Source organism: Mytilus edulis, chromosome 3 (assembly GCF_963676685.1).
Source record: "Mytilus edulis chromosome 3, xbMytEdul2.2, whole genome shotgun sequence".
In the NCBI taxonomy this organism is placed as follows: Eukaryota; Metazoa; Mollusca; class Bivalvia; order Mytilida; family Mytilidae; genus Mytilus; species Mytilus edulis.
In genome coordinates, this window is record NC_092346.1 from 35932279 (window position 1) to 35952158 (window position 19880).

Consider the following 19880-nt stretch of genomic DNA (forward strand, 5'->3'; position numbering starts at 1 on the left):
ATTCCAGAGTTAAGTGACTTTATAAGTCATAATTGACACAATAGTTATATGTCTAAGTGTATCCTGATGTAAGTTTGAATCATGATCGCTTGATGCAGCTGTTTATTTATGGAGGTCGTTAATACATAAATTTTGAGGATGCACTGACAAACTGAAAAAAATCCATAGAATCTATTTATAACTTCAAGAAAAAATAATTTTATTGCTATAAATCTGAACTCAAACTGTAAACAACGAAATTTGGTAAGAATTTTCTGATTTCGTTCTTAAGATTTTGTGCCATATTTGGAGAGTTTTTTTTTAATGCCTTTGGTAGTGGACATTGCTGTGCATTTTGTTTTCTCGATTTTCTATTTTTCCTCTATTGAAAAGAAAGTAGGTTCAACTATGATATTTTGATGAAGAATTATATTTGCCAACCATTTGCATAGATTATTTGGTTACCAAGTCAGGGATTTGGCAGTTGTTTTTCATTTTTAGCTCACCTGGCCCAAAAGGCCAAGTGAGTTTTTCTCATCACTTGGCTTCCATCGTCCGTCTTCGTCGTTAACTTTTACAAAAATCTTCTCCTCTTAAACTACTGGGCCAAATTTAACCAAACTTGGCCACAATCATCATAAGGGTATCTAGTTTGAAAATTGTGTCCGGTGACCCGCCAAACCAACCATGGCTAAAAATAGAACATAGGGGTAAAATGTAGATTTTGGCTTATAACTCTGAAACCAAAGCATTATGGGCAAATCTGACATTGTGTAAAATTGTTTATTAAGTCAAGATTTATCTGCTCTGAAATTTTCAGATGAATCAGACAATGGGTTGTTGGGTTGCTGCCCCTGAATTGGTAATTTTAAGGAAATTTTGTCTGTTTTCGGTTATTATCTAGAAAATTATTATAGATAGAGATAAACTGTAAACAGCAATAATGTGCAGCAAAGTAAGATCTACAAAAAGGTCAGCATGATCAAAATGGTCAGTTGACCCCTTTTTTTTGAGTTATTGCCAATTATAGTCAATTTTTAACAATTTGCATTAATTTGGTAAATTTTAGTAAGTTTTTACAATATGTTTTCCTCTGTAACTAAAGGGCCAAGTTCATTACAGAAAGAGAAAATTGTAAGTAGCAAGAATGATCAGTAAAGTATGGTCTACAAACACATCACCATCACCAAAACACAATTTTGTCATGAATCCATCTGTTTCCTTTGTTTAATATGCACATAGACCAAGGTGAGCAACACAGGCTCTTAAGAGCCTCTAGTTTCCATTGGCTAATAGTTTATTATTGTCAGTTTTTATGAACCTCCCCATTTTGAATTTGCCTGGGAGTTTGGTATTTTTGTCATACTTTTTTTACTTATTATTATATATTGTAGTAAATTAATTGTAATACCTCTAATTATGACTATCAAATTATTTTATTTTTTTAGCCATTTATAGCCAGTGTTCTACTAAACAGGAATAGTACAGATGAAAGTGTGCAAGTATCTCACAGTTCTGAACCAGTAGGGGTACAAGGGAAGACAAACTATGGGTCTGTCAATGAAAAACACACACAGGATCCTTATGAACCATAACTTTGACAGTATGTGAACCTGTACTGTTAAAAGATCAAATTTAATTATGATTTATAATTCAGTGCATGGAGTACACTTTTGCTCAGTTTTCTATAAGAGGAAGACGTGAATTTAATTCAATAAGAATTGTTTCAATATTGTATTCCTGTATCTTATCATATTGCATCTTTTGTACTTCCGCAATACTTCAGTTATGAAACCCTGTATGAAATGCCAAGCAGATCAAATGGAATATTGTTTGAACTAGGACAGCAATTGTGAATATTAATTTATTTAATAATTGAATGGAGAAATTTTATCTATTAAAATGTCCTAGTTTGAATGTACTGACAAGACTGAAGAAAAAGTTAGAGTTATGAAAAATATAATAAATTAATGGAGAAAAAGATAAATTGAAGTACAGAAAAGCTGCAAAAAAATTTGCATACTTATGTTGAATGGACTGAAGACTTATTTATTGCTTTAATTTTTAAATTATATATAATCAATGCATGCTAACATGCCTTATTTGGCTTGTTGGCAGTACCATTTGTGATATTTACTAGAAGAAAATGATTAATCATTTTTCTATTTGTAAGTTTTATATGCACAAATTTAACTGCACTCATAAGGTAGCTGTTCTGGACATTATTGGTTTGGAGAAAAGGCTTATTAACTTCAGAGTTTACAGTATAACATTTGTATTGTATCCCTTCTGTAACTGTGTTATCTTCTTTATTTGATCACCTTTGCAGCAACTAAATTAACTGTAGAAGGATTTCTGCAAATGAAACCCAATCTTTCAGAAACAAACGTCAAATTTCTATCTGAAATGATTATTTTAGTATGAAATTTTTCCTAAAACGAATAAAGATAATTATTTTGCCTATTTTCCAAGGGTCAATTTTGTGATAATTGTTCATATCAAGCTTATCACTTGAAAAATTAATCGCATGAAACTAAGGACATGTGCTATGGTCGATGTTAACAGCAACAATGTCATAGACAAAGTAGCAATAAACAGATTATCAATAGTGGTACAAATTCAAGATGCTTCTCTGCCACACCTCTGTAGCTAACAAACAGCTCTTCATTTGGAAAATCATTGATAATTCATAAATTATTCAGGGGACTCAAAAAGAGGGGATGTGTTTATGGGATGGAGTTCAAAATTTTATGAAGTCCATTGTTGATTATCCATGAAACCAAAACTACTGCATAATAGTATTAGAACTTTTTGTTATTTAATATACTTTTTGTTATAATTTGCAAATTCCTAGTCAACAGAACAAAGAAGTTTAATAATGGAGCATAATTCAATTTTGAATTACTAAGCACAAGATGTTATAGTATAGAAGGTGTTACTTTGGTAGTAAATTCATATTCATAACAAATCGTAATTGAAATTTGCTTAAATTTGCAGTGATTTTTATTAGACGCTTTTCATCATGTAGTTCCTAGTTAATAGCAGTGAATTATGATACAATGATAGTATGTTTTACATATAAAACAACAATACATTAAAAAAATGTTAACTTTTATGATCCTTTCCTGAAAGGCTGAATTTTCATATTGAAAGCGACATCAATTTATATCTAAATTGAATTACATCTCAGACACAATTTTATCTGTTTAATATTTAAGTCTACTCTACATTTTCTTTCAATTCAGAAAGGATAGGCAACATTTCATTTTGCCAAAAATAACATAAAGAGTTTTGACATTTTTTTCATTTTGCACCAATTTGACCCTCTCCTTTGTGTACTTAGCTGTGAAATCTTCAAAACCAAAAAAGAATGTACTTTTTTAATTGTATATATGATATATGCCATTTCTCTCAATATAACAAGCCTTCTTCTTTCCAATTATTTTCCTGACATGTAGAATTACAATTTTATGAACTTTGCTTTAAGATACGATAGCTTTACTTTTCTCAAGGGAAACAATTGTAATGTTGTTTTCCTGTATATTACTTTAATGCATTATATACTTGTGATATGAAATAGAGTATTATGCTATAACTTTAATACTGCACTTTACAGATCAATTGATTGTCTATATAGCTGAGGAGTAAACTAGATTAATTTGTTTTATTATTGTCATATGGAATTTTTTCCTTAAAGATAAATATCTTATTATTATTCTAAAACTCAGACAGAGAGACATTTGGTATTGAAAAATTGTTGAATACTCGAGGATATAAGAGGATATTTTGACATATGGTCTGATAAGTAAATATAATTTGCAGGGTTCTGTATATAGATGGTTATTAATCAATAAATAAGAGGTCGTCTGAAGGTTATGAATGTGATCTATAATTCCTTAACATTCCATTTTATAGCTGCGTTTTTCTCATCCTATATTTAATGTCATTGATAAAGACAGTTTCCTTATATGTAAGGCCAAACCAAACCATTTTTTTGTTAATGTATTTTTCCCTGACAATTTTATATGAATTTAAAAAAAAAAAATAATGATTAAGTTTTATGTATTAGGTTCTGAATGACTAAATCATTCTTCATATTTTTTCTTCAAAATGTTTATGAAGCATTAAAAAATGAACCAACACTTTAAGTAGTGAAACTTTGGTAGGAAATCATAAGAATGGAAATTTCATGATGCAAAAACCAAATAACTTCTACATTGGGAAAAGCAGTGGACATTTTTTGGAAATACCAACTTTAGACAGTTATTTTTTTGACGAAAACTTGCTAGAGTTTACCACACATTATAAGGCCCCCTTTACTTTACTTTTCAAAACATAATTTGTACTTGTCTCCTTTATCTATCAAATTTTTACTTAAAGCACGGATCTCATCACAGCATAGACAAAACTTATCAATTCTGTTAGAACTAAGGAAAAGAAATTATTGGTAAATGCAGAATGCACCATAACACCTAGTAATAAACAATAACGGTTGCCCATATTGACCAATCAGGATTAACCACACTTTTGAGTAGTACCATTAGGACAGTACACTTACTGAGTGCAAAAATGTGTTTGTGATTTAAAACCAGTGTGAGGTTTATACCATTTTAGGAAACCCTTTCACAGTCCTGTAAAAGCTGTAAAAATTATCAAAAGAAAAATTTTAAATTTTAAATAATGTATCTCTAAACAGATTTCAACGAAAATACCATTTAAAAATGTATTCTGAAGTTTTTGTTTATCAACCAGAAACGTTTTTTGACTTTCAAAGTAAATAGAACTGGAAACTAGTATATGTCCTGAGTAGCCTTCAGATTTCTAAGCTTCTAAATAAAGTAATTGATCTGTCAGTTATCTCGAAATGACCAGATTCATCACTGACATGTTAATGGAACTGACCCTTGATTATAAGTTTCTTGGTCAGTAGATAATTGAAGTGTATGTGCAATAACAGTAGTTTTATGGTGGATAATTAAGTTCTTTTTATCTGTCTGGGTTTCCTCTTTTCCTCTTTTGAAATATATCTTATAGTGCATAGAGGTTTTTAGCATTTTCTTGTGATAGAATATTATTTGCAATAATATGATCAGATTTTTAATTTTTGTTGTACAGTTGAATAAAGAAAGTTATTGTAAAAAAGTGTCAAATAATAAACACTTTTGAACTAAGAAAAGGGTGCAAATTTGATGTGATATTTGAATCAAAATGTAATTTTTTTTACAATTGAATTTATGGATGACAGCAAACTTAACTCTTGGGTTGCTATGACCTAGGACGGAATCTTCTACTATCATGTAATAATCTGATACTAACAAACCTACCCATTTGTGCAAAAGTTTTAAACCGTTTTGTATATATATTTTCCCAGTGAAAAAGTTTCTTATATTTCTGACTTTGCCAGTTTAAAGAGGTGATATTTTTTCAATCAATCTAGAATGATATACTGGTAATTGTTTTTTTTAGTATGGAGTATATTCTATCTATTACTGCTGATATGAAAAATATTATTTTCAGTCTTTAATTTTCTTTAGGAATAATAAGGAGAATCAGGGTGTTTTTATTCAATTTCAGATAAAACCTTACTTAAAATTATAATTTATTTATAGTGTACACTTATATAAGTATTAATAGATAGATATAAGAATTAAGTAGTAATCAAAATATTTGTTGTTAGTATATATATAAATTATGATTATTTACAAACGTATCATGTTATTCCAAATCATAATTTATCATTGTTTTGTTATTTTTTGTTTTTGTTTATTTACACTCAAAAATGATTGATGTAAACGTTGCTTCTTTGACAATAAAGTTAGGACACTAAAAATTCTGTTTTTTTCTTCTTCAGCAATTTCATTGCTTGATTTTTTTATTAGCATGTGCTTAAACCAACATGTAAATATTTTACCTATTGCATTTTTGCTATGGTCTTGAGTCAATATGTCTGCCATTCAGTTTTTTTTGTATTTTTGTGTTTGTTCACAAAAACATTCAGTTGTAATTTCAGTTGGAAACACTAATAATAATGACTTCATACTGTGGATTCATTTATTTTAGTGGGCTATATCACTTTTCGTTGATTGAGGAAATGTTGCATTTTCGTGGATATTTGATTTTGTGGATTTGTTAAAAAAAGTAAAATCACGAAAATACTGAACTCCAAGGAAAATTCAAAGTCCCCAATCAAATGGCAAAATCAAAAGTTCAAACACATCAAACGAATGGACAACAACTTGCTAAAGTCAGTTTACAACCTAATATAAAAATTGTGATTCGTTAAACATTTAAATTCGTGGTTCACATGTACCAATGAAAACCACGAAAATTAGTATCCAACGAATAATAATGAATTAACAGTATTTGCCTGTTAATGCTTACTGATGCTTTGATCTAGTAGACCTGTGGATATGTGTAGCTTAAGAACTCATTCAATTTGCCTGCCCCTGCTGTAAAGCAACGTAGGCATTAAGTGTAACCGTGATCGTCCACTCGTCAGCCCATCTTTCCTTCCAATCCATTTTTGTTTCCTAAACTCTAACAGCATGCTAGGCCACAATATTGATACAAAAGAGTGAACTGTGTCAACATCTTAAAAAGATCAATTTTTTAAAATATTTTTTGTGTTTAAACGCCACTTCTAAGCACTGGTTTTAGGCTATTTTGTGGCGCCCGGTTTTTTAGCTCACCTTGCCCAAAGGGCCAAGTGAGCTTTTCTCATCACTTAGGTCCGGCGTCCGTCGTCCGTCCGTCGTCCGTCCTCGTCGTCGTCGTCGTCGTCCGTCGTCGTTAACTTTTAATCTTCTCCTCTGAAACTACTGGACCAAGTTTAACCAAACTTGACCAAAATCATCATTGGGGTATCTAGTTTTAAAAATGTGTGGCGTGACCCAGCCAACCAACCAAGATGGCCGCCACGGCTAAAAATAGAACATAGGGTTAAAATGCAGTTTTTGGCTTATAACTCAAAAACCAAAGCATTTAGAGGAAATCTGACGGAGTAAAAATGTTTATCAGGTCAAGATCTATCTGCCCTGAAATTTTCATAAGACATAAGACATAAGACATAAGACATTTTATTTCACAAAAGCCCCCACATGGGGTATGTTAGTACAACATTTTTTAACAAACCAATAAAAGTGTGAACATATTTACATTAGAACAACATGGTTAACAAAGGTGCAATAATAGTATATATATAATTAATACAAATATTTGACAGGAAGTACAAATTATAGTAACATGATTAAGCACATGTAATAAAAGGTTTTAATAACACTTTTGCAAAATTTTGCTATTCCAGTAAGTGTAAATAAATCTGATGTATTCATCAATTCTTTAAATTTTAAAACATTTGGGTTTTTACATATATTTAAAGGTAAAAATGTAGCTCTTACATTGTTGAAAAAGGTACATTTGAATAAGTAATGAAACTCATCACCAAGTTCATTAGCATTACAAAGATTACAATGTCTTTCAGATCTATCAATATTAAAAAAATCTGCCCGTTTCAATGGGCAATTTATTACTAAGGCAACGGAATTTACATAAATACATTCTTAGATAAGATGGTAACACCGATAAATATTTCTCAAAACAAAAATCAGACTTGTATATTCTGTAATTAAGACATTTTGCAGAATTCATAACATTATTACTCCAGTTCAACATAAATTTATCACTTAAACATTTCTTGACATTCTTACTAATATTATCAGATTTAGCAATTTATTTGATCATCCCACATCAAATTAAATCCACATTCATATAAAGTATTTTTAATTTCTAACAACCATTTAGAGTGGTAGATACCCCTTTTACTAAGCTGATACAATATAGAATACAGTGTATATGAATTTTTTTCTCATTTACCACACATGATACGTTGCCAGAAACCAACCATTCTAGCTTTAATAAGAATATGTAATGGTATTCTACCCAATTCTCCATAAATCATACAATGAGCAGTACTTTTTTTAACCTTCAAAATTATTTTACAAAATTGCATATGCAAGTTTTCTATAATATTACAATTTTCAAAACCCCATACTTCTGCACCATATAACAAAATAGGTACAACCATTGTGTCAAATAGCTCTAATTGCATATCAATTGGTAAATTCAACTTCCTAGCCTTTCTTAAGACTATAAACATGGCTTTTCTTGCTTGCTGTACAAGATGTGCTTTGACGTCATTAAATTTACCCTTACATGAAAATATAATACCAAGGTATTGAAAATTTGTAACAATATTAAGGCTTTCACCACTATATTTAAAGTTCATATTATCTGTGTTAAGTCTAGATCTTGAAAATATTACAACTTTTGTCTTAGATATGTTTACTTACATTTTCCAAGTTTGACAATATAAATACATGGCATTTAATGAGGCTTGTAACTCTGCTGCCTATTCGGCTAAAATTACAGTATCATCTGCATACAATAACAAATATAAACGAAAATATACAGCGACTTCATCAGTATCAAGAAGACGTGCTGCAATACTCATATCAACTAAACCATTATATGAATGTGACATAAATTCGACCAAGTCATTTAAGAAAATGGCAAACAATAAAGGAGATAGATTTTCTCCTTGGCGTACACCAACATTGGATTTAAAAAAAGTTTGAACAAGAGTTGCCTTGTCTCACACAAGACTTTGCATTGTTATACATACTGTTTATAATCTTACACATTTTGCCATCAATGGTACATTTTAACAATTTTTGCCATAAATATACTCTTCTGACAGAGTCAAAAGCTTTTCGATAGTCAACGAATACACAATACAATTTTCTACCTCTATGCAAGTATAAATCAATCAAGCATTTCAAATTAAAAATATGATCTGTCGTACTATAACCTTTTCTGAACCCTGCTTGTTCTTCACACAATAAACCAGAATTTTCTAAATATGTATGAAGCCTATTATTCAAAATGCAAGTAAATAATTTACCATAACAACTTAAAATAGTAATACCACGATAATTATCCACTTCATTTGGATTACCTTTATTCTTAAATATTGGACATATATAACCTTCTGACCAACTATCAGGTATAATACCACTATGGAATACAATATTAAATATTCTTACAAAAACAGGCATCAACTTTACTGTACCATATTTCAAAAATTCATTCAATATAAGATCACCGCCACATGCTTTATTATTTTTCAATGATTTGACAGCATATACTACTTCGTCCTGAGACTTCGTCTTCTGTAATATCTCGATTTAATTCAATATTATAATCAGTAATATTATTAGGTAATACAATATCGTTATCATCCTGCTCATCAAGAGCATTAAGATTTTTTTTAAACAAGTCATCCGGACTATCAATTGTAACCTTTGAATCGTTATTTAGCGTACAGAGAATCCTTCCCTCTTTTGAAAATGCTGATTTTACATTGGTCTGCTTTTAATGTAAAAGAGTAGCTTGAATTTCAGCTTTGTAAGGTCTTCAGCTATAAAAATGTTCTTAAAACGTTCAATTTTTCTCAGCTCGGCACGATTCTTCAACAACAGAAATCGGGGCTCACGGTGGACGAATCTAGCAATGACTTGGCGTGCTTTCCCCTCGCGCTTCGGACCCATTCTATGTATGGCGTTAATGTTGACTGGCTTTATGACTACCCCTACCGAACCAGCAATTTCAATTAAAATATTAGTCAAGTCTTCTCCATCTGCTTCTGGAACGTTAGAAATGCGTACATTTTCTCGTCTAGAGTACTGATTTAAAGAGTCATTTTCGTACAAGACGTTTCTCACCTGTGCCTGCAATTTATTGATAGCTACATCACGCTTGTTAAGTCTATCGTCTTGTTTAGTGGTTATAAGTACCTCTCGGGCTGGCAACATCAATATTATAACTTTAACGGCCACTTTGTCCTCCCCCGTCATGCCGGTCGTTTCGGCGCTTTCTGTTTGCAAGTGTTTATTAACAGCTGTGATTGATTCACGAAAGGTTGAATCACTTTCTAATAGGTCACTACATTTACTCTTAAACGATGACAGTATGATATCAAAACCATTTTTCTTTGCCTTGGCCATGTTGGTACCGCTTGGCCCAGGCTGATTTTTTTTTTACCATTTTAACTTTGATTTCTTCGTTATGCCCCAAAATAATCGTTCAGGGTAAAAGAACAATGTCTATTAAACAGTTCAAGCTATTAGTTTCCTACCGATGCGCTATGTAAGCATCACAACACTTCGGATTTTATGCACCATATTTCGTCTGCTCACACTTGTTGTAACCGTGTTAAAAATCCAGATGAATCGGTCAACCCGTTGTTGGGTTGCTGCCCCTGAATTGGTAATTTTGAGGAAAGTTTGCTGTTTTTGGTTATTATCTTGAATATTAATATAGATAGAGATAAACTGTATACATTAATAATGTTCAGCAACGTAAGATTTACAAATAAGTCAACATGACCGAAATGGTCAGTTGACCCCTTTAGGAGTTATTGCCCTTTATAGTCAATTTTTAACCATTTTTCATAAATCTAAGTAATCTTTTACAAAAATTTTCTCCTCTGAAACTAATGGGCCAAATTAATCCAAACTTGGCCACAATCATCTTTGGGGTATCTAGTTTTAAAAATATGTGGCGTGACCCGGTCAACCAACCAATATGGCCGCCACGGCTAAAAATAGAACATAGGGGTAACATGCAGTTTTTGGCTTATAACTCAAAAACCAAAACATTTAAGAAATCTGACATGGGGGTAAAATGTTTATCAGGTCAAGATCTATCTGCCCTGAAATTTTCAGATGAATCGGTCAACCCGTTGTTGGGTTGCTGCCCCTGAATTGGTAATTTTGAGGAAATTTTGCTGTTTTTGGTTATTATCTTGAACATTATTATAGATAGAGATAAACTGTAAACAGCAATAATGTTCATCAAAGTAAGATTTACAAATAAATTCACATGACCGAAATGGTCAGTTGACCTCTTTAGGAGGTATTGCCCTTTTTAGTCAATTTTTTAACCATTTTTAGTAAATCTTAGTTATCTTTTACAAAAATCTTCTCCTCTGAAACTACTGGGCCAAATTAATTCAAACTTGGCCACCATCATCTTTGGGGTATCTTGTTTGAAAAATGTGTCCGATGACCTGGCCATCCAACCAAGATGGCCACCACGGCTAAAAATAGAACAGGGGTAAAATGTAGATTTTGGCTTATAACTCTGAAACCAAATCATTTAGAGCAAATCTGACAAGGAGTTAAATTGTTAATCAAGTCAATATATATCTGCCCTGAAATATTCAAATGAATTTGACAACCGGTTGTTGGGTTGCTGCCCTCCAATTGGTTATTTTTAAAGAAATTTTGCCGTTTTTATACGACCGCAAAAATTTTAATTTTTCGTCGTATATTGCTTTCACGTTGGCGTCGTCGTCGTCCTGCGTCGTCTTGCGTCTTGCGTCGTCGTCGTCGTCCGAATACTTTTAGTTTTCGCACTCGAACTTTAGTAAAATTGAATAGAAATCTATGAAATTTTAACACAAGGTTTATAACCACAAAAGGAAGGTTGGGATTGATTTTGGGAGTTTTGGTCCCAAAATTTAGGAATTAGGGCCAAAAAGGGCCCAAGTAAGCATTTTCTTGGTTTTCGCACTATAACTTTAGTTTAAGTGAATAGAAATCTATGAAATTTTGACACAAGGTTAATGACCACAAAAGGAAGGTTGGGATTGATTTTGGGAATTTTAGTTCAAACAGTTTAGGAATTAGGGGCCAAAAAAGGGCCCAAATAAGCATTATTCTTGGTTTTCGCACAATAACTTTAGTATAAGTTAATAGAAATCAATGAAATTTAAACACAAGGTTTATAACCTTTATAACCACAAAATGAAGGTTGGGATTGATTTTGGGAGTTGAAGTCTGAACAGTTTAGGAATTAGGGGCCAAAAAGGGGCCCAAGTAAGCATTATTCTTGGTTTTCGCACCATAACTTGAGTATAAGTAAATAGAAATCAATGAAATTTAAACACAAGGTTTATAACCTTTATAACCACAAAATGAAGGTTGGGATTGATTTTGGGAGTTGAGGTCCTAACAGTTTAGGAATTAGGGGCCAAAAAGGGGCCAAAGTAAGCATTATTCTTGGTTTTCGCACCATAACTTTAGTATAAGTAAATAGAAATCTTTGAAATTTAAACACAAGGTTTATGACCATACAAGGAAGGTTGGGTTTGATTTTGGGAGTTTTGGTCCCAACAGGTTTTTAGGAATAAGGGGCCCAAAGGGTCCAAAATTGAACTTTGTTTGAATTCATCAAAAATTGAATAATTGGGGTTCTTTGATATGCCGGATCTAACTGTGTATGTAGACTCTTAATTTTTGGTCCCGTTTTCCAAAGGGTCCAAAATTAAACTAAGTTTGATTTTAATAAAAATTGAATTCTTTGGCTTTTTTGATATGCTGAATTTAATCATGTACTTAGATTTTTGATTATGGGCCCAGTTTTCAAGTTGGTTCAAATCAGGATCCAAAATTATTATATTAAGTATTGTGCAATAGCAAGAAATTTTCAATTGCACAGTATTCAGCAATAGCAAGAAATCTTCAATTGCACAGTATTGTGCAATAGCAAAAAATGTTCAATTGCACAGTATTGTGCAATAGCAAGAAATCTTCAATTGCACAGTATTGTGCAATAGCAAACATTTTCAATTGCACAGTATTGCGCAATAGCAAGAAATATCTAATTGCACAATATTGTGCAATAGCAAGAAATTTCCAATTGGAGTTATCTTTCTTTGTCCAGAATAGTAGTTGAATCAACTTAAATCATTGTTATATACAATGCACAATGTATATTCACTTTTACTACCAACTGATAAATTAAAACACTCTTTACCATTCAGTGATAACAAGCACTTTTTGTTACATTTTGATATTTTATGATGTATTTAAATGAGTAGTTATTGTTGCAAACTCCATTAGAAATTTGAATTGAGATCAGTTTTGAAAAGAGGGAAAGGGGGATGTGAAAAAAAATGGTGGAGCGGGGGGGGGGGGGGGGGGGGGGGGGTTAATTTTTCTCATTTCAGATTTCATAAATAAAAAGAAAATTTCTTCAAACATTTTTTTGAGAGGATTAATATTCAACAGCATAGTGATTGCTCAAAGACAAAACACTTATTTTAAGTTCATTAGACCACATTCATTCTGTGTCCAAAACCTATGCTGTGTCAACTATTTAGTCACAATCCAAATTTAGAGCTGAATCCAGCTTGAATGTTGTGTCCATACTTGCCCCAACCGTTCAGGGTTCAACCTATGCGGTCGTATAAAGCTGCGCCCTGCGGAGCATCTGGTTGGTTATTATCTTGAATACTATTATGCCCGCGTCACACTGTCCCGATTTTTATATACGATGGACAACCGAATGCGAAAATTGTAAGTTCGTACGAAGTTGGTCCCGATCTCGTTAAAATACCTAAAAGTGACCGAAGTAAGTACGATGAATAACGAAGTCTATACGATGGTGCCGAAATTATATACGATAGCAAAAGATAGACATACGAAGGTTAACCGAAGACGGGTATTTAAGCTTCATATCTCAGCCAAAGCCTACACGATGGATCACGAAGGCTACACGATGGATTACGATGATGGCGCGATGGCCATACGATGTCTAAAAGACATAGTGTATGTACAGCTTACGATGCATTTAAATTATATGCCGAAGGCATCACGCGTTTTAAATTGTTTGACCAATATTGAATATATATTATATTGTACATTTAATTTCTGGTTTAATCATAAGACGGAAGACCGTGGGCTTGAAGGGTAAAACTTGACTCTGAGTCTCTGCAAATAATGCCACCAAAATCAGGGAGAGGGAGAGGAAGAGGACATTGTTTACGTTCAAGGCCAAAGGTCAAGGTCATGCAGATGGACTTGTTTCTTCTCCTTGAAATAGCATAATATACAGGAAATTGGTTGCTCATTTTTTTACCTACTGGTTCTAAAGAAAATATTAAAGGTATTTCCAGTTACTGAATGTTTTGGTTGATTTCTAAAAAAATAGTTTATGTATCAAATATGCATATTCAATTTACCATTTTCTGCATGTGTCATACACAAATAATGTGTCAATATTTGTCCCCAATATGTTACATACGAGGGGATGCCACACTCGGCATTGCCTTGTTTGAACTGTAAAATGTGTGCACTAGTCTAAATAATCATCCACAATTATGCCCATGTTTACTGATCTATCTTAAAGGTAAGGTAATGGGTTCGTTGATCTCTTTTATTCAAAAAGAGCTCTTTCCAGGAGAATATCAAAATAATATAGACAAAAGGAAGGATGTGGGGAAAGCAACAAATGCGGCAAAATATGACATATAGAAAACAAAATGGTTATGGAGTAAACATTCGTGTGACAACAACTCAGACGATACATAAAAAATCAGAATAATGAAGAAAAAGTTTGGTTTCCCTATATAAAAGAGGGACGACAGATACCAAAGGGACAGTCAAACTCATAAATCTAAAACAAACTGACAACGCCATGGCTAAAAATGAAAAAGACAAACAGAAAAACAATAGTACACATGACACAACATAGAAAACTAAAGAATAAACAACACGAATCCCACCAAAAACTAGGGGTGATCTCAGGTGCTCCGGAAGGGTAAGCAGATCCTGCTCCACATGTGGCACCCGTCGTGTTGCCCATGTGACCACAAATCCGGCAAATAGTCCAACTCGGTAGGTCACATTCACGAAAGGGAAGGGGACTGTAGCCACGACGTAAGGAACATATCCGATATCATTTCTGAAACGGTTATTCCATAACGGTCAACCAACTCGTGATGGCGTCCGTATATAGGTGTACCTGCAGTGTTGGTGTAAGAGGCGCGTTTATGATTTTCATTATGTAATTACTTGATATGAAAAATTGACAAAAAATAATATTTACTTGTAAAAGTAAATCATGAGCCTGTAATAGCTGCTCTTCTTGTTCCATTTGAATTAATAGAAACAACGCTATCACCTTTCTTGTTCTCATAGAATCATATATGATATATGAGCTCCATGTTTTGTGAACGTCTTTCTTAACTGTCGTATTAGACTGACTAGTGCATATCGCGCATGGCACTTTAAATGTATTTTAGCGCGAAAATTAACTTACATTTAGCTGGATTTATTGCCGTCGTAGTTCCATCTTGTCGCCTTCGTACTTTTATTCGATGGAAACACGACGGGATTACGAGGTCTTCACGAAGTCGTGTTGCCATCGTAAGACCTTCGGGTAGCTTCGTGATTCATTCGTGCAGACATCGTAATGTCAAAACTGCCCGATGGAAACGATGGAAACACGAATGCAATACGATGTTCAAAGATGCATTCCCGGTGACATTACGATGGTGAGGATGGTGATACGAACTCAATACGAATCCTCAACATCGGACGCACCTTCGGTGATTTTTTAACATGTTAAAAAATTTAGAACCCTTCCCGAAGTTGTCCCCGAAGGCTAGAAAAAGTGGCCGATGGTTCTACGACGGTTAAAGATGGCACTACGAATAGCCCGATCTGGATACGATCAGTCCCGATTTTGAAAATTTCCATAATCGTGTTTCCATCGGCGTAAAAATCGGGACAGTGTGACGCGGGCATTATAGATAGCGATAAACTGTAAACAGCGATAATGTTCAGCAAAGTAAGATCTACAAATAAGTTAACATGACCTAAATGGTCAATTGACCCCTTAAGGAGTTATTGACCTTTATAGTCAATTTTTAACAATTTTCATTAATTTGGTAAATTTATGTAAAGTTTTACCAAATATTTTTCTCTATTACTAATGGGCAAAGTTCATTATAGATATAATTGTAAGAAGCAAGAACGTTCAGTAGAGTAAGAACTTCAAACACATCACCATCAACAAAATACAATTTTGTCATGAATCCATTTGTGTCCTTTGTTTAATATGCACATAGACCAAGGTGAGCGACACAGGCTCTTTATAGCCTCTAGTATTAGTGGAGGAAGCCTCGAGAAAACCACTGACAATTGATAGAAAAACTAAGTCAATTAAGATTAGAGTTGAGTGCACCCGCATGAGCGGATGAGCGGGGTTCGAACTCACAACCTCGGTGTTGACTGGCTAGTGATTACAGTAGACCATTCGGCCACCGAGGCCCCAGAAAATCGGTGAAACTATCTGCTATACTATTTGAACATGATACATTTCTGATATCTTTAATGCCATTCCACCATCAACAAGAGCTGCCACCTTACAAGAGGTATTAAATAACCTTTTGCTACTACACTTAAATACATGATTTAACATGCTGTTTGATATCAAATAATCAAACATGGCCGCTGCTGTTAAATTTAAGGAAAAAAGTACACAATTTTTGAAATTGATATGGCAATACTTATAAATCGAGTGTTTTCAAAACATTATTTCTTTTGAAAAACAGGTTTTTCTACCTCTGGAATAGATTACCTTATATGTATTTTGCAAAACTTTAAGGGATATTTCGTCCTCAATGCTCTTCAACTTAGTACTTTTTTTTAATATTTTTTTATTCAAGCGTCACTGATGAGTCTTTTGTAGACGAAACGTCTGTTAGCGCAAATATAAAATTTCAATCCTGGTATCTATGATATGTTTTTTTAGGAAGAAAAACCAACATATAGTAAACTGACAAAAAAATTTCAGAACCCACAGCAAACGTAACTGCTACGTTGTTAGTGTAAAAACATATCTTAAAAATATCTCTAAAAAATCATATAAATATTGAAAGACAAAATTAAAAAGCACAAATTTTCATAAAGGAAAAAAAAAATACCCTTGTAACTTAAGACAGTAAATTTTACAGTGTTGAAGCATATCGCCACTAATTCTCAAATGAAAATTACATATTTAGTAAAGACATCTACATGATCTACTAACTCTTCAACTTTGGAATTTTGGTGTTATTTTTCTAAGGTTTTGACAGAATTATGCTCTGCGACACTCTCTGGTGGTTTGTTAGAAACTATTTTAACATATTGAGTCATTATACAGAAATACATATATCAAGCCTGGTGGTCTAAATTGGAGACTTTATAAGGCATATTGTTGTTTAGATGACATAAAAGAGCTTAGACAGTCAGAATTGGATGTCATCTCCTTAATCAATCTTATTAAGATTTAAACGCATGTCACATCCGCCCTTGATCATGACACTACAGAAAAAACTCTTTAAATACAATTGTCAGGAGATGTCCTCAACATGTGACCTTGTTGTTATCTTGGTATAAATGTGTTCAATTGTAAGTCTTTCATTTGAGTTAATAACAAAAAAATATTGATAAACATGGCAATAATTTATTTGAGAATAGGAAAATCAAAACCAATTTGTACCGTTTAATTTATTTTCGCTAAGAAAGATGCAATATAGATTAATTGATTAATTATAATTTTCTTTTGATCAGTCCTGTACTGAAAATAATCCCTTCATAAGAATTGTTAAACGTTTTAAGGAATAAGTTGAAACTAGTCTAGCAGAAACTGCTTTTAATGAATTTTACATTTTGATAAAGTAATTTTTAATGGAGAGTAATGTTTACGCTACAATTCTAAGATAGTTTGAAGTTATTGGAAGTATTGCAATCAGCGATTTATTGAAGGAAACTAATCTCCTCACGCATTTTCTTTTTAATTCAAACTAAAATAAACTTTCATGGAAATAAATGCCGCGCATGGGAACTTAACATTTTCTAAAATCTGTAAACGTATCCCTTTATGCCATTTAAACAGCACAAGAAATTTAACAGTATGTTAAGGGACCGTTCAATATTTATCAGAAGGATGGGCCGGTGCATTCTTAATATTGTTTCATTAAAAAAGTTATTGCCCATCCTTTTACATTCTGAAAAAAAAGTCCTTGCCCATCTAAAAAAATCTATAAAAAAAATCCTTGCCCCTCTAAAACTCGAAGACAATCAAAAATGATTTAGGTTCTTTTTCTATTTTTAAGTTTTTAAATGTTTATGTCTTGAAATCAAAGAATAGACTTTATACAAAATTTAAAATGTGCTAGTTTATTCTATAAGTATATATCTATGTGTGTATCAGAACCTTACATTTTATTGATTTTCAAAACCAGTATGAATATACATGTACAGATTTGATTTTATATGTACAGCCTCAAATACAATATTGATTTAAAATAAAGGAAATAATTTAAATTAAGGGACAATAACTCTTGGACTAGTAAACATATTATCATATACTGAATTACTTATTATTGTCCTAATAACAGAACATGTTTATAGTTCAAATATCAATGTCCCTTTATCTATTCTACTTTTCAAAAAAGAAATTTAATATGGTCTTTTTAAGCAAATATAGGCAGACATGTTTTTGACTTTAATGATGCAGCCTATATTGACAGCTTAACACAAAACTATAAAACAACCTGGCATTCTTTAAGATCAATATATAAATGAGATAGCTGTACAGTTATATGAAAATCTAAGTTGATTTGAAAAAGTTATAAAAAAAATGAAAGATGACCATCTGAACTTAGTCTAAACTTAAAATTGTAGCTTTTTTTCAACCTATTAACTAAATCCATAAAATGACAGCAAAATACCAAAGTACTAAACAGCCTGGCATTCAGTAAGATAAATATGAAAATGATATAGCAGTAGAGTTTTATGAAAATGCAAGTTGATTTGAAAAAGTTATGAAAAAATTAAAGATGACTATCTTGAAATAACCAAAAACTGAAAATTTAAGCTTTTTCTTAAACCTTTTTTTTAAATCCATAAGAATGACAGCAACACACCAAACTACCAAACAACTAGACATCCTATAAGATCAATATATAAATGAAATAGCTGTAAAGTTTTATGAAAATCCATGTTGATTTGAAAAAGTTATAAATTTTTTTAAAGATGACTATCTGGATTTAGCCTAAACTGAAAATTTGAGCTTTTTTTTTTTAACCTTTTTATTAAATCTATAAGAATGACAGCAATACACCAAACTACCAATCAACCTGGCATTCTGTAAGATCAATATATAAATGAAATACTGTGGAGTTTTATGAAAGTCCATGTTGATTTAAAAAAGTTATAAAAAAAATCAAAGATGACTGTCTAGATTCAGCCTAAACTTAAAATTTTAGCTTTTTTTTTTATCTTACCTATTAATTAAATCTATAAATTATTTAACAGCGATACACCTATAACTACCAAGCAACTTGGCTTTCTATAAGATCAATATATAAATGAGATAGCTGTAGAGTTTTAGGAAAATCCAAGTTGATTTGAAAAAGTTAGAAAAAAATTTAAAGTTTACTATCTGAATTTAGCCTTATCTAAAAATTTGAGCTTATTTTTCTTACCTATTACTTAAATCCATAAATTTTACCGCAATACACCAAACTATTAAACAATTTGGTATTCTTTAAGATCAAAATAATTTAAAAGATAGTCTGAACAGAAAATTCTAGCTTTTTATTCCTTAATTAAATCCTTAAAATTGACAAAAATGAGCCAAGCTACCAGTTTGTTGAGACATGTTTTGAGTGCTCGCAAAAGAAATATCCTACAAACCAATAAAATTGAAAGCAATATTTTTCCTATAAAATATGTTCTGGCCCATCCACTAAATATTTTAAAAAAAGTTCTTGCCCATCCAAATATTTCCACAAAAAAAGTGCTTGCCCCGCCCCATTTTGCACCGGCCCATCCATCTGATAAATATTGAACGGTCCCTAACTTGCAATTGAGGATACTATAGAAATCATAACGGTTTTTTCACTAAATCTGCATACAGTGTAAAGTATATGGTTTAGTGGAATTTTGATATATTAAATGCCTACAACACTACATTTTTACCAATATTAATTTCTAAGTTAGGAGTAA

At 32.1% G+C, this 19880-nt stretch overlaps 1 protein-coding gene across 11 annotated transcripts in view; it reads left to right on the forward strand.

Annotated features, from left to right (window-relative positions):
- The window catches only part of LOC139516353 (calcium permeable stress-gated cation channel 1-like), a 158123-nt gene that overhangs the window by 47908 nt on the left and 90335 nt on the right, over positions 1 to 19880 (forward strand). For 9 of the 11 annotated variants that reach the window (XR_011662945.1, XM_071306409.1, XM_071306411.1 and 6 more), the window contains one exon: positions 1428 to 5809. The exons of the other annotated variants lie outside the window; for them this stretch is intronic. Coding sequence is in view for 8 of the 9 variants with exons in the window: in XM_071306409.1 (XP_071162510.1) it covers positions 1428 to 1574 (147 nt within the window). In the remaining variant the exon portion in view is untranslated. Of the gene's footprint in view, positions 1 to 1427; positions 5810 to 19880 lie in introns of those variants that run through there. 11 annotated transcript variants of the gene reach the window in all.